This window comes from Taudactylus pleione, unplaced genomic scaffold (assembly GCF_031769625.1).
Source record: "Taudactylus pleione unplaced genomic scaffold, aTauple2 ptg000685l, whole genome shotgun sequence".
Classification (NCBI taxonomy): domain Eukaryota; kingdom Metazoa; phylum Chordata; class Amphibia; order Anura; family Myobatrachidae; genus Taudactylus; species Taudactylus pleione.
In genome coordinates, this window is record NW_028285087.1 from 2,308,313 (window position 1) to 2,328,216 (window position 19,904).

Below are 19,904 nucleotides of genomic sequence, written 5' to 3' on the forward strand. Positions count from 1 at the left end.
GCCTAACACCCCCTTTCGGCCCCCCCAGCCCTAACCTCCCCCTAGTGCCAAACCCTAACCCTCTGTCGGTATTGTGAGAATGTCAGCTTTGGGCATGTTGGCATTTCATATGTGGACATTGTGAACATGTCGATATTCTGAGGATGACGACATGGTGCATGTTGACATGTTGAACCATGTCGGCATTCTAGTGTTGACATTGTGGTGCCGACTTTATGGACGTCGACATGGCAACTGTCGACAATGTGAATGGATTCCATCCCCATGTGCATTGAAGACAGGAAAGTTTTGTAACAAGTACTTGTTGCCCCATGTGTAAAGAAAATATAAAAGAAAATATTGTTCAGATCTCTTATTATAACTTATTACGGTATCATTCAGGTTAGGCTTTTTGAGCATCTCCTCACTCAAGCACAAATGGAACGAGACACAAGAATGAGGCCAGGAAGTTGGTGCAGGCGTCCAGGTTTCCTAGTGCCTAATCCTAACCATCAGGGTAAGTGTGTAACCCTAACCGTCCCTCCTAGTGCCTAACCCTCTGGTAAGTGCTTAACCCTAACCCTTAAAAAAAAGAAAACTTTTAAAGTGTCGACCTATTGATCCTGTCAACCTTCGGTACCTGTCGACCAAAACCCATATCGACTTTTTTTGTGCGTCGACTTTTTCTACATGTAGATCTATTGACTGTAGATCTATTGACCATTTGGTGTCGACCTCTTTACTGTCAACCTTTCAATTAGAACCCGCATTTATGGCCCTGCATGCCAAGGGAGCTGGCATGGGAGGAGGAGGGGGCGAATAGATGCGGGCAAAGTAAATTGTGCCCAAGGTGTTGCAAGTGGCTGATAATTAGGGATGTAGGCTCTGTCTGATTTGTCGCATGCATCTAACGCACCCCTGCTGATGGGAATATAGTGAAACTGCTTGTGATTTAAAAGCAAGATTACAGTGCACTGAATAGTTGTTTTAGAAAATATAATCTTTACTGCTTTTTTGGCAAGGTGAAGGCTGCCCTTATGTTATATTAGTGTTGACATAACGAAAAAAAAATATGTTTGTGTCTTGTTCATTTAGCTCTAAGCAAAGTGGGAACTTAGGGCCTGTTTCAAACCCGCCTGCAAGCGGGTCGATGGTTGTGCATTGCGCACGCGCAACGTGCGCAATGACCGTGCACAAGCCTCATAGCGAGAGAGAAATTCTCTCACTCCGGGGCTCGCTACAAACGGGGGGCGGCTGTCGATGTTGATCGACAGCTCGTCCCGTTTTGTAGGCATGGTGGGGGGTGGCTGGACAAACAGAGGCGTTCCTTAAGGAACGCCTGCCGTTTTTGTGGGCGGCCCCACTGACATCACCAGTGATGTCAGTGAGAGAGCTTCCGGCTCTATTAGAGCCAGAAGTTCACTGGGGCTTGCGACAGACAAGACCCTACCACAAGGGTCTCGTCGCAAGCCTTATGGTCGCGATGGTCGCGACCATCATGACCATCATCTGGCCACCCGCTAAAGCTGTGGGTGGTCACCCACAGCTTAGCGAGCGGCCAGGAGGCTGGGTCAAAAAGAAAAAGCGTCCGCCCTGATTGAGAGCGAGCGCTTGCTTTCTGCGAGCGCCTCTGAATCAGGCCCTTATTATCTGCATTTACTGCGAAGTGCATGCATTATGTACCAGTACCGCGATTTACAGCATCTTTTGAGCTCACAGCCAAGCCACACTTCCTATCGTATTCCTGAAGCATCTGCTCCTGTTACGTGCATGGAGAGAAAGGCGCATTTGATGTCTATGCAGAGTTGGAAGCATCTCACATTTGCAGCCAACTCAGAATAGGCAGCAAAATACTACTTTTTCCAAACGCATTTAACCTTTGTGTTTGTGTTCATCTCTGAATGAGGCTTAAAGTGAGACATTTCCCCCAAAGCAGCTGCTGAACAAGTTATTACGGAGTGATGAAAACCAAAAGTCTACTTTACATGAATGTTAGTAGATGAAAAGATGGAGGTACTGTACCTCCTTTGTTGTAGCAAGTCTGTATTGACTTCCTCCTCCATCCATCCTAAACCACCAACACAGTAACACAGTCTCTGGGCAAGCATCTTCATTGAGGTGTCTTATCTAAAACAAGAAGAGGAGACACCAAGGGGTAAATTTACTAAGAAGAAGTGATGTTGCCCATAGCAACCAATCAGATTCCAGGTATTATCTTCTAGAAGGTGCTAGCTAAATGAGAAGTAGAATCTGATTGGTTGCTATGGGCAACATCACTTCTTAATACAACTCCCATCTTAGAAATTTACCGCCTAGTCTGTATATGTGTGATACAAAGAATAGGCGACATCCTGCATGATACTGTATGACAAGTCCCAGAAGCATCTGGTGGTCACACTGACTCAGCTGTTCCACTTGTCCTGGGAAAGTAACTGCACATCTAGGGGGGGGAACCAGATACCACATACACTAAATAATTTCTATCTCATTCATCCCATGAGGGGCAATCGTGTCTGGTCTGTTAATCTATATACATCTACTTTCAAGTTTCTGATACATGAAACCATGATCACAAACATGAATCGGGGGAGACACCCAATTTATTAGGCTACATTCCAGTATCGCTACTTGGTGTCCCACCTCCAGTAAATGTACTGCAACTGCGACTGGCTTATCTGATGTCTTATTTGTCAATGCCTGGCTGATGGATGTCCTATGATTACTCTCACAGAAATTCCATGTGGTCATGCCCACATAGCACAAACCACAGAGGCAAGTCAGTACATAAACCGCGTGATCCATTGTACACTGTAGCACAAATATGGTCTTGATGTTACCCCCACTCTGTGGGTGTGGAAAAGTCAGACTTGTAAGCATTCCTCTAAAGGTGACACATGCAGCAACCAGGTTTCTGGGCCGCTCTTATTTGCCATCATTGGTGGGTCCGTGCCCGACATTTTCAATGTTGCATTAGAGGAAATAAATGGACAATCTGCCACAGTGATTTCTGCACTACATGTGACATATTGCCGTATTTACTGGCAAAAATCATCCGACCAGAGCCCATTGCAGAATTTCTATCTGGTGACTGATTGGCACACTTTGGTCTCATCTTCTTAAGAAACCTTTGTATGTTTTTTTTTGTGAGCACCCTCATTATTCAAACCTAGTTGACATCTCACACAGCTGCACCTCCATTTTCTCTTTAGATGATGTCACGGTATGGCATGGGCTTGGACCCATAGTGGAGTCGGATGCGGAATGGAGGCTTGTCTGCTGATACTGGAAGGCAGCTGGTCTTAACGGAGTATGACTTATGAGGTGAGTGGGTACATGGACGGCGAGGTGCCGCTGAAGGGATGCGGACTATACTCAGCGACCGGGGTCGGTTGGTCCGCAGTGGGTAGTGGGTACAGGTGGCAAGCTGGGATGCAGAGCAGGCGAGATACAGAGCTGAGAAGTGGTAACACTGAGACACTCTGGAACTGCAGCAAGTATGGAGCAAGGGAGCACAGGAACTAGCTCACAGCTATGCTGTGATAAACATTGCACTGGCAACCAAAGGACCTCTTGACAGTCCTTTAGTACCCTCAGGTAGTGCATGATTGGCTGCAAAACACTCCCAGGACAGCTGAGACCTGATTGGCTCCCACCAGACACCTGACCAAAATCCAACATGGCCGTGCCCAGTAGTCTCCAGCGCGATAGCGCTATCAGTTTCACCTGCTCACACCTCCCTCCAGATGAGACCCCTTAGACTGATGGGAACCCCTGTGCCCAGCGCCGCTTTCCAGGATCCCGCGCCACCGCCGGAGGGACCGCGCTAGAGTGCCCAGAGAGGTAAGAGTCACGATCCTGGCAGCCTGACAGCCCGAATCATGACAGATGAATTATTACACACCACTTGGAGAAATTGTGAGATGGGTAGACTCTCTTTTAGGATCTGTATGTTTAGGATACAGGATGGTGTCAAGTCCCCTATCCCCTTTAGAGATGGTTAAATCCAGAAAATTAATACTTTTGTCATCAACCTAAAACATGAACGTCACAGGGTGATCCAATTGGTTCAGGCTTGACACAGTATCAACACATGACTGCCTTGTGCTGTCCCAAATCAGAAAAATATAATTAATAAAAGTTTTTAAAAAATGTGATTGGTACATCAGAAATATATGTGTATTCTAATATGCAGTCATATAGATATTTGCATATGATGGAGCCAAATTGGACCCCATCGCGGTCCCAGACTTCTGTAGATAATAATCTTTGCCGTACACAAAACGATTATATCTCAAAACAAGTTCACCCAATAATGTATTCAGTGGGGGGAACCATTATGTGGCTCACTTGATAAAGCAGTCCTCAATGCATTCAAACCATCATCATGAAGAATGATGATATATAAAGAGCATACATCCATATTTGCCAAGAGACCTCCCACAGGTATTTCACCAATGCTCTTAAGTTTAGTGAGGAAATCACCAGTGTCCCTTATGTAGTTCTGAATTCTACATACCATGGTCTGCAAAATGTTAGCTACAAAAATGGCTGTTGTCTGTAACACCAAAATGTCAACTGATTGGCATTAATTTCTACATGTGCTAATAAAAACATAATTCATTTATGAAGTCTGGTGAGTGCCCTCCTCTCCATTTATGGATATTTGCAACATCTGTTTGGACTTCCTGCAGGCTGTCCCTGGAGAAGCACCTCAGCCGATGTGTAGGGTATGACATGAGAGTGCACAACTGCCACAGCTTATTGCTTATTTATATATACAAATATACACTCACACACAGTAATAGCAATGGATGAAGCTCAGCCCTCATCAACCCCCCCCCACAATAACCTATCCCATGTAAAATTCATATATTTGTGGCATGCATTTATTTATTCTCAGTATATTGCATGGTGCTTTATAATTGAGAAAACAGCATTAATACACAATTGGTTATTGATAAACAGAGATGTAAGCGGGCCCTCTTGCAAGCTGATAATCTGCAGAATATTGCTCATATTTCAGGAAAGGTGATTTTTTTGCAAAATGTAGAGTTGCACAATATTTTGTATTGTTAGTACAGACATATTACTGGCTGATCAATATTGGAGTCTTCTTTTTATACCTTTGCTCAAGCTATTAATAAACTGTTCGTTCAGTAAAAACATGACACCTAATTATTGTGCACAAGTGGCTTTAATTTTTGATGTTAGTGAGTGAATAATATTCTAAATTGTGTCACTTTTAATCCCTGACCCCACTTTCGCTTACAAACATGACAATTGCTACTGCTATCCATCCACAAACTCTTATCAAAGTGTTAGTAAATAAATACCTACAATATGATGACCGCAGGTAAGACCCACTCACCTGGGCAGAGTCGTCGGGCAGTAGATATGGTTAATAATGATTACATCACTCTAGTAGCATACAGTATGTGCTTAGTTGGTGGTGTCCTCTCTTGCAGCCTCCAGCTCTCTGGATAAGTCATATTCCCTGTACCATGGTATAAACAGAGAGGACGTGTCAGGGTTGTTTCTGTTCCATGTGCTGAATGACTGAGGTCCAAAATTCTGGTCTTTAACATCCCAATACAGGATCCACTGCTCTGCTTGAATAGGATCCTAATCTTCTAGCGGGGCGGAACCATTGTCCTAAGTGTACTCAGGAATGTGGAGAGACCTGACCAGGGACTTGTGTCAGGTACAGTAGATAACACACTGTACTTACTGTACACTGTACACTTAGACACCACATGCACAATTCTCTGCATGCTGAGTCTTAAAGGGCAAGTCACATCTTTTCTACAGAGCGCTTCAGTTTTATATGTACTTGGACCAACAGCGAATTCCATCTTTTTATTTTCTGCAAATATGATATATAAGTCACCAGGTTAGGGCGTGCTACATGCAACCCGCTCAGATAGCGTTAAATATGAATGATTTCTGATGAAAGTTTGTTTATTAAACTGAAAAGATGAATTGAAGGACAAAGAGCCTGATGCAAATTTTGTGCACTTTGGGCCTGATTCAGACCCGCTCACTAGGATGCATTCGCACGCAGCCAGCCGATTGTTTGCATTCTGTGCATGCGTATGCATCGCAATGCGCATGAGCGAACCAGTGTGAGTGATCGGGAAGCGTTCGCTCGCGGCGCATAGACAGCCCGGCTGAATGAGTGACAGGAGAGGCCATTTGTGGGTGGTGTCAGGGGCTGGCCACTAGAAACAGGGTAATGGAGGTGCGAACACAGGCGTGCCTGAGCGTCCTATCGCCGTTTCAGAGGCGTGCATAATTAACAGGCAGCGTCATAGTACACGTCACTTGGCTGAATTTTACAATGAAGTGCTCGCAGTGCTTGTGGTAGGGTATGGTCAACCACAAGTGCCACGAACGCTTCCGAGGGTACTCGATGTTACCGATGGTTGCATACACTTCCTGGAGATGACGTGCACAAGTGGGCGTCTTAAGACAGGCTGGTGGGAGCCTACATACACAATGCGATCGCACGCCAAGACATAGTGGGCGTGCTAATGCCTTGCCGTGCAATCGCCTGCCTTGCCAAATTTGCATATGCATCTAGCGAGCGAACGCAACTAGTGAGCGGGTCTGAATCAAGCTCTTTGCTCCAAAGAAGCATGTACAGAAAAACTGCGTATAATCATCCATGTGCCAAGCTGTATGGATCTAGAGATGTGATCACAACTTCCCAGGCACCAGATACTGCTAAACATTGTCATCAGTGCGCACTTCATGCTTGCTTACAGTCTCCTGGCTCTCCAGGATGCCCTGAAAAGCGGGCAAGTCTCCCTGAGATCTCCTGCTGCTGCCACCACTGCCCACTTTCTGAATGGGGGCTTTATTATGCAACATGCCCCCCTGCGCCCCCCTTCCCACCCGCTTCACAATGCAAGGAATTGAAGCTGTGTCTAGCAGGGGATGGGGTCACAATGAATAAATATCAGTTCCAAACCCCCTGCTCCACTCACCTTGCTGGGCCAAAACCCCCTGGACCTCCCACCTGGCTGCCGCCTCCGCGAGGGCACAATCAGGATTTTGGCAACAATGGTGCATATGCTCCTACCCTGGCTTTGGAAGCAGGCGTTCATGTCCAGCTCAGCATACATAGTGCGGGATGTCCTAACCTTGCGGAGTATATCACGCCAGGTATCGCATTGTTACCAATCGATATGCACTAACATATGCGATCAGTACAAGAAAGGACAGCTCTTCCAATAAGAGCTGTCCTTTGCAATCAGCTCTTCCCCCTGAACTTCTGGGTTTATGACCCGGGAGTCCATCTGCGTATGCGCAGAGTGACGCAGCAGCTGTGGGACATTCTGGGAGGGATCAGATCAATCCCCCATACCAACGCGATGCAGTATAAGCCACTTCGGAGCCAAGGCGGCCAGCCAATGATACATATGGAAAATGCGGTAAAACCCCGGAAACTGGGTTTTTACCGCATTTTCCATTTAGTACATCCCTGGCCATAGTCTGCAGTTGACTGACACATCCACACTACACTTTGCCTACGTGAAAACGCCCCATTACATCCCAGATATGCCGATTCGATTGTAAGTGCATGCATAAAGCGCACAACTCTATTTTTCCCGTATTTGCATTCTCCCGTTTATGGCGTGTGTATTCCCAGTGGACATGCTCCGCTAAGAGATGGACATTCACCTCTGCCTCAGCCCCAAAGTGATTTATGAGTAATTTAGAGCGGTATGCAGTCGGGAACCCGCCGGACCTAATCCCAACAGCTTAATCCCGGCAAGGGGTAAATGACAGGCATCTAAATCTAGACGTCTGTCATTTTACAGATGCCGGGAGACCGGCACCCTGCATCCCGTTCGAAGGGGCGCCAAGCACGGATAGCCGCAAGGGGGGGGAGGGTTAGGTTTATTGTTCCCGGGGGGGACTTAGGCTTCGGCAACCCCCTGGGAGGTTAGGGTTAGGCTAGGGGAAGGGGGGGTTAGGGTTAGGCACCCTCGGGGGGTACTTAGGTTTAGGCAGCGGGGAAGGGAGGGTTAGGTTTAGGCACTTAGAGGGGGGATTAGGGTTAGGCACTGGGGGGGAAGGTTAGGGTAAGGCACCCCTAAGGGAGGGTTTGGGGGTAGAATTAGGTTAGACAAAGCTTACCTTGGACAATCGGGATTTCCTCCTCTGCCGGGATGCCGCTGTCGGGATTCCAACCGTCGGGCATGGGTCTGGCGGTAAATCATACCGATTCCTTTATAGCTATAGATGAACAGTATTTCTGATGGTAAATACCAGTCTAGGGCACTTTTCCAGTCCCCAGTACCACCAACCTTTACTTCCAGAAACAAGAAGTTCTCCACCACCATAATTATTGGTAGATTTTACTCCTGTCTGGAGCTTTTATCACCAGACTCCTCCATCCTAGCTACTGCAAAGACCATGGAGACACTTACCTGACCACAGGACCTTCAGCCATCCTGAGGCAAGCTTAGGTGGGTACCAGTACTTTTTTTCATTAAAAAAAAATGATGCCCCCTTTCTATGAGCAGCACATGGATGGCGGCCAAATGAGTTGGACAATTAATCAGATGGTGGTCTGGGTCTTGAATTGCACCCACATGTACAGTCATGGAGGTTTTGTTTTGTGTGATGAGAAGTCTCATTAAGGATCATGGGGTGCAAATATGGGTGATCGGCTTTCTATCTGTAATGTTCAGGATCTGTCAGTAACCAGGAGATATTCTACATTATCAATGTGATGGGATTTTGTTTAACAATCCATCTACACTTTGATGCATGTAAATGCTTCACAGATATCGCGCTCGTTACTTATTATATGGGTGCACATTCCCATAACAGTATGTTCTATGGGAATGTCAATATTTTGAAAGTTACAAAGTTCTAGTTTTGTGGAAACTGCATGAAGGGAGAAGAATATTTTCAGATCCCTCCCCCGTGTCTGGGCTCCTCCTCAGTTTCCCAGACCATGCTGTTAATGGACAGGATGACAAACATGGTGGAACTGACATTACTGTGTTTTTTGTATTTCATACAGTATGGGGCTTTTTGTATTCTGCATTTCTTATGATGTTTTAGTATTTGCCTCTAAGGAGTCACATCCCTATGGGTAAACGTTTATGAAGCCGGTGGACGGAATGCCGACCGCCGGCTTCCAGACTACTTAATCCTGGCTAGGGTTAAATGACAGGCGTCTAAACCTAGACACCTGTCATTTTACTACATCCCAATTGAAGGGATGCCGGGCGCGGACAGCCGTGGGGGGGGGAGGGTTAGGTTTAGGGTTCCCGGGGGGGTCTTAGGTTTAGGCACCCCCCCCCGGGAGGTTAGGGTTAGGTACCCCCCCGGGAGGTTAGGGTTAGGTACCCCCCCCGGGAGGGAAGGTTAGGGTAAGGCACCCCCTGGGGGACTTATGTTTAGGCGGCGGGGATGGGAGGGTTAGGTTTAGGCACTTAGAGGGGGGATTAGGGTTATTCACTGGGGGAAAGGTTAGGGTTAGGCACCCCTAAGGGAGGGTTAGGGGAGGGAATTAGGTTAGTCAATACTTACCTAAGGGACGATCAGGATTTTCGACTATGTCAGGCAGCCGCTGTCAGGATTCCAACCGCTGGACATGCGTCCGGCGGTAAATCATACAGATTCCTGTGAGATCCTTATACTAGTGGTGGAGATGTTTCAAGCCTCATAAAGAGGGGAGAAGTGGACAAGTAGAGAAGTTGGCAACATCAGCTTCCAGCTGACAATCATCAAGTACATTCTACAAAATGACAGGTTGCTATGGACAACTTCTCCACTCTTCAGCAGGCTGGGTACATCTCCCACACTTAGTGGGGGGATTAGGGTTAGGCACAGGGGGGGAATGTTAGGTTTAGGCACCCTAAGGGAGGGTTAGGGGGTAAAATTAGGTTAGTTTATACTTACCTGGGGACGATCGGGATTTCCTCCTCGGGGTGCCGCTGCCGGGATTTGAATCATACCGATTCCATCCCCATGTATTGCTTATACTGTCCATTGTAACCTATGTAGTGGAACTAAGACAGCTGCCTTGCCTGGTACATTCGTGGGCGGGATGAATAATCTGTGGAACGGATGACTCTGTGGGCAACTTGTTGTTCATAGATTGTGTTTAGTACTTTATATTTCCCCAAAGTATAATCATATCACCACTTAATGTACTTATTGCTTATTTCACCCATTGGAAACCTATGTATTGTGCCCTAGATAGCTGCTTCCCCTGGTACATTTTGTGGGGGTATGGACAATCCGTGGAACTGATGAGCCTGTGGTTATCATGTTCGCATATTGAATTTCATAATTATTTACTAATTATCAGATTTCAGACCCGATCTTATTGCAGCTATTTGCAGTAAATAACAAATTCACATTCCCCAAAGGTTCTAGAAATCCCATGTAGGGAGAGGGGCTCTGAAAGGAGCCCGTCCCTGCAATGTGTACAGAAATGTAATTATATGAATGAATGAGGAGAGAAGGAGGAAGGGGATCAGAGAGGAGAGGGGAGGGGAAAACAATCATTCCCCTTCTATATAGCCGGGGCCGTTCTGCATGTGCGTTGTCAGCAGGTCATGGTCAGCAGGCCACACATGTGAGGCGGCCATTGCCAGAGAGGGCTCCGGTAATTTTTTCAAAATAGTAGTCCACAGGCTATTATAGGGTAACCCCATCTGGAGACAGCCAAACTCCAGAATGCTTTGCATTCGGCATCTTGGTAAATCTGACAGCCTGATAAAGAAAAGGAGACAAGCGCACCAATGTGTGACCTGCTCTTAATTATTCCTTTGAAATTAATGTTAATTTTCAAATAAAGAGGTGCTACCCACTATAGAGATTCAGGGGTCTATTTACTAAGCAGTGTTAGGAGAGAGTGAAAAGTGATAAGGTGCCAGCCAATCAGCTCCCAACTGTCATCTCACAGGATGTGTTTGAAAAATGACAGTTGGGAGCTGATTGGCTGGCACCTTATCACTTTCTAATCACTTTTCACTCTGTCTCCTAACACTGCTTAGTAAATAGACCCCCAAGTCATTTATATGAGGAAAAGAAATAGTGTCATGGTGCACTGGTCACATCAATTTATTAAAATATAACTTTTATTCATTTATTTAAAACATATAATATAATATCACATCATAATAAAGACATTCTATCATATGTGATTGAGAGAAATTATGACAAGATAACAGCGATTTGTAAATATTGGTCACTGGTTAAACTTGAAAGTGTTACACAGCTTTATTAGTCGTAGGAATAAAGATAATAATAGCCTAATATACAGATATTTAGAAATTTTAACTGTTGTGCAGTACAAGGACAGACAGTTATACAATAATGCATGATACATATGTTTAACAAATCTTATTGAGCATAATTAACAAATCTACTAAGTTGCCCGGTTCAGGAAATAAAGTGCAATAAATTGAACACAATGGGCTCTATTTATCAACATTATTTTTACTAAAATTTCACACCCTTTTCACATTATTTTAGTTTCACCTATAGTTATTACAGGGCAATTGGAGTAGAATTAGTAAAATTCTACTCCAACCCCCAGTATCACTTATTTTTAGTAAAGCAGATCGCATTTCCCATAATTGTAATGGGAAATGTGATCCGACCATAGTTACTAAAAATAAATTGTAAAAACATACCGGGGGAAGCCCTGTGATAATAACGCCACCTGGAGGTGGCGTTATCCAGGGTCTCCCCCGGTTACTGGGCTCCCACTCTGCTCTAACGGGGAGAGCAGAGGCGGGAGCCGGTACCAGTAATCAGCTGTGTGGTCTAAATAGACCGCAAGCTGATTGCTGTAAAAAAAAAAAAAAATTAAACATTTTTTTTTACTTACCTGAATCCAGGGACCGGTGATCGGGCCTCCGGTGATGGCTCCTCTCCGGTCAGCTGGTCTCCCATAGTGCACTGTGGCCCGGTCATCAGGTGATCGGGCCCCAGTGCAGTATGGGAGATCACCTGATCGGGAAGCCCGGAGAAGATCACCGGAGGCCAGGAGGATGCAGGTAAGTGTAATGAAGGGAGGGGGGGGTAGCGGGGGGGGCCGCGATCGCGGGGCGAGGCTTAGCGCCGGGGGGCGGGGCTTAGCGCCGGTGGGGGGACAGCAGCGATGGTGGGTCGGCGCATGCGCAGGCTCTTAGTCGCGGTATTTTTTCCAAAAATATCGTGACTAGAGTGCCGATGGGATCCGCAGGGACAGAGCTTTATCGTAAGCTCTGTCCCTGCAAGGGATTTATAGTAAATCCCTGTGATATTGCCTGAATTCGCAATGCGAATTCACTCGGTAATATCACACTACAATCCGCATTCAATATGCGGATTGTAGTAAATTGAGCCCAATGTGAGCACACATACAGTAACTGATTTTATTAAATCTGTATCTCCATCTAGTTCATTGCAGTGGAGGTGTATTTGGAGAGAAGAGCAACATTGTATAATTGTAAAGTGCAACATATGTTGCAAGGACAAACAGATATTGGTGAGGTTGTTACATACAGTCAGGTCCATAAATATTGGGACATTGACAGAATTTTCATATTTTGGCCTCTATTCACCACCACAATGGCTTTGAAATGAAACAAACAAGATGTGCTTTAACTGCAGACTTTCAGATTTAATTTGAGGGTAATTACATCCAAATCAGGTGAACGGTGTAGGAATTACAACAGTTTCTATATGTGCCTTACACTTTTTAAGGGGCCAAAAGTAATGGGACAAACTAAACAATCCTAAATTTAACTTTCACTTTTTAATACTTTGTTGCAAAACATTTGCAGGCAATTACAGCCTGAAGTCTGGAACGCATAGACATTGCCAGACGCTGGGTTTCATCCCTGGTGATGCTCTGCCAGGCCTCTACTGCAAATGTCTTCAGTTCCTGCTTGTTCTTGGGGCATTTTCCCTTCAGTTTTGTCTTCATCAAGTGAAATGCATGCTCAATCGGATTCAGGTCAGGGGATTGACTTGGCCATTGCATAACATTCCACTTTTTAGCCTTAAAAAACTCTTTGGTTGCTTTTGCAGTATGCTTCGAGTCATTGTCCATCTGCACTGTGAAGCGCCGTCCAATGAGTTCTGCAGCATTTGACTGAATATGAGCATATAATATTGCCCGAAACACTTCAGAATTCATTCTGCTGCTTTTGTCAGCAGTCACATCATCAATAAATACAAGGAGACCAGTTCCATTGGCAGCCATACATGCCCACGCCATGACACTACCACCACCATGCTTCACTGATGAGGTGGTATGTTTTCGATCATGAGCAGTTCCTTTCCTTCTCCATACTCTTCTCTTCCCATCACTCTGGTACAAGTTGATCTTTGTCTCATCTGTCCATAGGATGTTGTTCCAGAACTGTAATGGCTTTTTTAGATGGTCTTCCTGTTTATGAGGCTCACCAATGGTTTACATCTTGTGGTGAACCCTCTATATTCACACTTGTGAAATCTTCTCTTGATTGTTGACTTTGACACATATACACCTACCTCCTGGAGAGTGTTCTTGATTTGGCCAACTGTTGTGAAGGGGTTTTTCTTCACCAGGGAAATAATTCTTCTGTCATCCACCACAGTTGTTTTCCGTGGTCTTCCGGGTCTTTTGGTGTTGCTGAGCTCTCCGGTGCATTCTTTCTTTTTAAGAATGTTCCAAACAGTTGATTTGGTCACACCTAATGTTTTTGCTATCTCTCTAATGGGTTTGTTATGATTTTTCAGCCTAATGATGGCTTGCTTCACTGATAGTGACAGTTCTTTGGATCTCACATTGAGAGTCGACAGCAACTGATTCCAAATGCAAATGTCACACCTAGAATCAACTCCAGACCTTTTACCTACTTAATGGATAATGAAATAACGAGGGAATAGCCCACATCTGTCCATGAAATAGCTTTTGTGTTGATAGTCCCATTACTTTTGGCCCCTTAAAAAGTGGGAGGCACATATAGAGACCGTTGTAATTCCAACACCGTTCACCTGATTTGGATGTAATTACCCTCAAATTAAAACTGAAAGTCTGCAGTTAAAGCACATCTTGTTTGTTTCATTTCAAAGCCATTGTGGTGGTGAATAGAGGCCAAAATATGAAAATTCTGTCAATGTCCCAATATTTATGGACCTGACTGTAACTTCTGGAGATAATTACAGGAGTGATACCAAGAAAAGATTATTATTTGTTATGTGTGCTTTTCATGAATTCCTGTTCCGGAATTTAGAAATATTTTCTCATTCTATTCATGTGAATATGATACAATATATATAGGGTATGTGGTTATGTTAATATTAACTTATTGGAGTTGCAATTGTTTTAAATAAATGAATAAAAGTTATATTCTAATAAATTGATGTGACCAGTGCACCATTACACTATTTCTTTTCCTCATATCAATGAGTAAATCTGACAGCCCTCAGCCTCCATAGAAACCTATGGGGGCTGTGGCTGCTGTGGGAAATGAAGAAATATCTGCTACGGTCCCTCCTTCATACAATAGGGGATCCTTAATATTTGTGGGAATTCCCCAAAAACACCTGCAAATATTATTTGATAAATAGGACCCTTTATGCTTCCCCAAAGTGTAATTATATCTCTACCTATTGCTTATCCCATCCATAACCGGTGTAGTTCACCCAAGATGGCTGCCTTGCCTGTTACTTTAGTATATTCAAATATGGGACTAGCTGTTAGCTCAAAGCAGTTATCAGCTAGAATGTTAAGTCTCATCTCTCTCCTCGAATGCCACCTTAACGCGTTCCACTACCAATTTCAGTGGTTTCATCAGAAAGATCCAAGCATACTTGGGATCAAAGTGTTTATTTAAGGGCTGGCCAATTTTAAAGTCTTTAGCCATTAAAAGACCTTTCAAATAACACTGTATGGTCATGCCTGGGGACACCTCATTACTTTTAAAAAGATTTCAAATCTTTTTAATCTCATACCTTATAATTGAAGTTTAGGATTTTACCTCAGATGTGTCACTATTAAGTCCATTGAAGCACAATGAATGAATGAATGAGTGAATGAATGAATGAATGAATGAGTAAATGAGGAGAGAAGGAGGGAAGGAATCAAAGAGGAGATGGGAGAGGAAAGTGCCGATCAGAGAGGGGAGGTGACAGAGGCCAATACAAAAGGAGAGGGGAAGGGCAAAGCCAATCAGAGAGGTCCAGTGACACAAGCCAATAACAGAGGGGAGGGGCAAAGAGCCAATAACATGGTAAAGAGGGGAGGTAATTAAAGTAGTGAGAAGTGAAAGTAATTAATCTGACAGGAAAGGGGAGGTGACAGAATATGATCACAGAGGAGGGAGGGCTGGAGCAGAGGCAATCTGGGCAGCTTGAGGGAGCATGAAATATAAAAACAGATATCAGATCCGTAACTTATTTAGGATATAGCGCAAACAAACTGAGATAAAACTAACATGTGACCATCATACTGTGCAGCGCCCCTTGAGTTCTGGAACCCTGGATGGCGCCCTCTGTCCACTTTGGCGCCATAGCTCATGCTCCTCTGGAACCACCCTTGCTACACCCCTGGCAGAAAGTGCCTTTTCTTTTTGATATTTCCTGCATATGCATCGGGATTTTCTCTGCATAAACCATTTATAACACCTTTTCTCCTGTTAGTACATTTATCCCTAAGAGTTCTCGAGGACAGGTTAAAAACACTAGAAGGTCTTACCTCATGTTCTCTGTCAACCCGATTGAGAAGCTCCTCAAAGCAGCTCTGACCTGTCGGGCCAAAGCTGATGATGCCAGGTCCCAGGTTCATGGTGATTGTGTCCAGGGACATGTTTTCTTCTGTGAGCTACCTGACAGTTTATAGTCACTGCAGCAACCTCACACAGCCGACACTACATCTCGCATGTGCACATTCTCCCATGACAGGTGAAGTCTTTTTGCATATACAAAAGACTGATGTTCTACACATTGGACGGCCAGACATTTCTTCGCTGGGTCACCTGGTTTTCAGATAAGCTGTCCCAGCTATGCTAAAATGATAATTAGGTAGAAAATATTTAAATGTATTCGCATTATCATAATAAGCATCGATAACTAAGTTAGCTGTTGAAGTTTTTCTCTCTGCACATGTCCAACACCTCTACGCCAATCAACTCTTCAGCTTATCATGTTAAAGAAGACCAGGAGATGTATCTTTGGTGAAAGAGGTCACAGTTTTAATGATATTTTTTCAAGGAAGCACAATCAACTACTGTAGTATCTCCACTCAAAACAACAACTCATAATAAACTCATAAGTGACAGCCTTCTAGGTCGAGGAGTCCCACTTCCTCTCTCCTGGCTCAGCAGTGGACCCACCAACAGGGTGAAGCCCACCACATGGGCTGTGTCACACTATAGATGTATTTATGAATGGGGGTCCTGTGAAGTTCGTTCTTTTTGTCACCTGTGGCCACTCACTGATATGTTTTCCATCTAAGGCAATTTTCACATGTGTAAACCTGTATGGGTATGTGGTGGGGGGGGTGTATGCTGGGCACTGTGTGAGTATGGGGGGAGTATGCTGGGCACTGTGTAGGTATGGGTGTGTGTGTGTTGGGCACTGTGTGAGTGTGTGGGTATGGGGGGGTGAATGTTGGTGGCATAACTATACATTTTGCTCCCCCCTGCCAAAACAGTTTCTGGCACCCCCCACATGGCATTTTGGTAAAACTAATACAGGGCCGTTTATAGGCAATTTGGCGCCCAGTGCGAACAGTTAAAAATGTGCCCCCACCCCCATAGACAGTTTACATTATTTGTAATTTTTCCTTTTTGTAGTAATGCCTCTTACACATTATGCCACACACCATAATGCCCCTTACACATTATGCCACACACCATAATGCCCATTACACATTATGCGTCACACCATAATGACCATTATACAATATGCCACACACTGCAATCACTATTACACATTATGCCAAATACAGTTATGCCCCTGACATCATTTTATGCCCCACAATAAGGCTTCTAATTACTTTTAAATTACCTGCTCATTGTCAGGGGTCTCTTGCTCGTTGCCAGGGGTTTCATGCTGTGGGTTTCCATGCTTGTTGTCAGGGGTTCTATGCTCGTGCCTATAAAATGGGACTGTCCCACTGAAATCGAGACAGTTAGGAAGCATGCTGCTCTGCATAGCAGTGAATGGATGACATGCGTAAACGTGTTTCATCCACACTGTGCCGTGAGAGGCTGGGGGCTGACTAGCAGCTGACGCAGTGTTGGTCTCCCCCTGGCGTGATGAAAAAAGAAAGCATGACACGTTGCCCTCAGATACAGCCCTCAGATATACATCCCTCAGTTATACAGCCCTCAGATATACAGCCCTCAGATATACAGCCCTCAGATATACAGCCCCCAGATATACAGCCTCCAGATATACAGCCCTCAGTTATTCAGACCTCAGTTATACAGCCCTCAGATATACAGCCCTCAGTTATATAGCCCTCAGATATACAGCCCTCAGTTATACAGCCCTCAGATATACAACCCTCAGTTATACAGCCCTAAGTTATTCAGCCCTCAGATATACAGCCCTCAGATATACAGCCCTCAGTTATACGGCTCTCAGATACACGGCCCTCAGTTATACAGCCCTCAGTTATTCAGCCCTCAGTTATTCAGCCCTCAGATATACAGCCCTCAGTTATACAGCTCTCAGATACACAGCCCTCAGTTATACAGCCCTCAGTTATTCAGCCCTCAGATATACAGCCCTCAGTTATATAGCTCTCAGATATACAGCCCTCAGTTATACAGCCCTCAGATATACAGCCCTCAGTTATTCAGCCCTCAGATATACAGCCCTCAGTTATACAGCCCTCAGATATACAGCCCTCAGTTATATAGCCCTCAGATATACAGCCCTCAGTTATACAGCCCTCAGATATACAACCCTCAGTTATACAGCCCTAAGTTATTCAGCCCTCAGATATACAGCCCTCAGATATACAGCCCTCAGTTATACGGCTCTCAGATACACGGCCCTCAGTTATACGGCCCTCAGTTATTCGGCCCTCAGTTATTCAGCCCTCAGATATACAGCCCTCAGTTATACAGCTCTCAGATACACAGCCCTCAGTTATACAGCCCTCAGTTATTCAGCCCTCAGATATACAGCCCTCAGTTATATAGCTCTCAGATATACAGCCCTCAGTAATACAGCCCTCAGATATACAGCCCTCAGTTATTCAGCCCTCAGATATACAGCCCTCAGTTATACAGCTCTCAGATATACAGCCCTCAGTTATACAGCCCTCAGATATACAGCCCTCAGATATACAGCCCTAAGTTATACAGCTCTCAGATACACAGCCCTCAGTTATACAGCCCTCAATTATACAGCCCTCAGATATACAGCCCTCAGTTATACAGCCCTCAGATATACAGCCCTCAGTTATTCAGCCCTCAGATATACAGCCCTCAGATATACAGTCCTTAGTTATACAGCTCTCAGATACACAGCCCTCAGTTATACAGCCCTCAATTATACAGCCCTCAGATATACAGCCCTCAGTTATACAGCCCTCAATTACACAGCCTTCAGTTATACAGCCCTCAGATATACAGCCCTCAGATATACAGCCCTCAGCTATACAGCCCTCAGTTATATAGCTCTCAGATATACAGCCCTCAGTTATACAGCCCTCAGCTATACAGCCCCCAGCTATATAGCTCTCAGATATACAGCCCTCAGATATACAGCCCTCAGTTATACAGCCCTCAGATACACAGCCCTCAGATACACAGCCCTCAGTTATACAGCCCTCAGTTATACAGCCCTCAGTTATACAGCTCTCAGATATACATCCCTCAGTTATACAGCCCTCAGATATACAGCCCTCAGATATACAGCCCTCAGTTATTCAGCCCTCAGATATAAAGCCCTCAGATATACAGTCCTCAGTTATACAGCTCTCAGATACACAGCCCTCAGTTATACAGCCCTCAATTATACAGCCCTCAGATATACAGCCCTCAGATATACAGCCCTCAGTTATACAGCCCTCAGCTATACAGCCCTCAGCTATATAGCTCTCAGATATACAGCCGTCAGATATACAGCCCTCAGTTATACAGCCCTCAGTTATACAGCCCTCAGATATACAGGGCCTCATTCAGAGGCGGTCGGAGGATGCAAGCGGTTGCTCAGAAACTGGGCGGCCACTGGCATCCTGACCGCCCGCCGCTGTTGTGGTCGTTAGGGTGTGGGTTAACACCCACAGCTCTAACATCCGCTCAGGTGATGGTCGCGATGGTCACAGACCATCGCGACCATCGGGGCTTACGACGAAACCCTAGGGTAGGGTCTCACTTGTCGTAAGCCCCGGAGAGCTTCTGGCTCTGTCAGAGCCGGAAGCTCTCCACTGACATCACTAGTGATGTCAGTGGGGCCTCCCCCAAACGGTAGGCGCTCCCCCGGCCCTCAATCAACATAGACAGCTCGCAGCCTTTGGATAGAGACCTGCTAGAACCGGCGCTGTCGGTCATAGGGGGATTCACGCATGCGCACAAGGGAGCCGTCTCCCTCGTGCGCATGCGCACTGGCAAAACATCGAGGCGGCCATGCGGTTGTAGACCGTACGGACGCCTCTGAATAAGGTCCACAGTCCTCAGATATACATCTCACCCACACTGTGCCCCCCCTTCCCTCATCTCACCCACACTGTGCCCCCCCTTCCCTCATTTCACCCACACTGTGCTCCCCCTTCCCTCATCTCACCAACACTGTGCTCCCCCTTCCCTCATCACACCCACATTGTGCCCCCCCTTCCCTCAACTCACCCACACTGTGATCCCCCTTCCCTCATCTCACCCACACCGTGCTCCCCCATTCCCTCATCTCACCCACACTGTGCCCCCCTTCCCTCATCTCACCCACACTGTGCTCCCCCTTCC

The 19,904-nt window shown here is 45.5% G+C and overlaps 1 protein-coding gene across 2 annotated transcripts in view; it reads right to left on the reverse strand.

Moving 5' to 3' along the window:
- The window catches only part of LOC148477859 (transient receptor potential cation channel subfamily V member 6-like), a 62,988-nt gene extending 57,328 nt beyond the window's left edge, over positions 1-5,660 (reverse strand). Inside the window, exons 1-2 of one of the 2 annotated variants that reach the window (XM_088456098.1) lie at positions 5,348-5,660; positions 2,002-2,106 (exon numbers count right to left, since the gene is read on the reverse strand). In XM_088456098.1, the coding sequence (XP_088312224.1) occupies positions 2,002-2,093 (92 nt within the window). In that variant the 5' untranslated portion in view covers positions 2,094-2,106; positions 5,348-5,660. The remainder of the gene's footprint in view (positions 1-2,001; positions 2,107-5,347) is intronic. The other variant, XM_088456099.1, reaches the window with a different exon arrangement.
- Between the last annotated feature and the right edge of the window lie 14,244 nt (positions 5,661-19,904).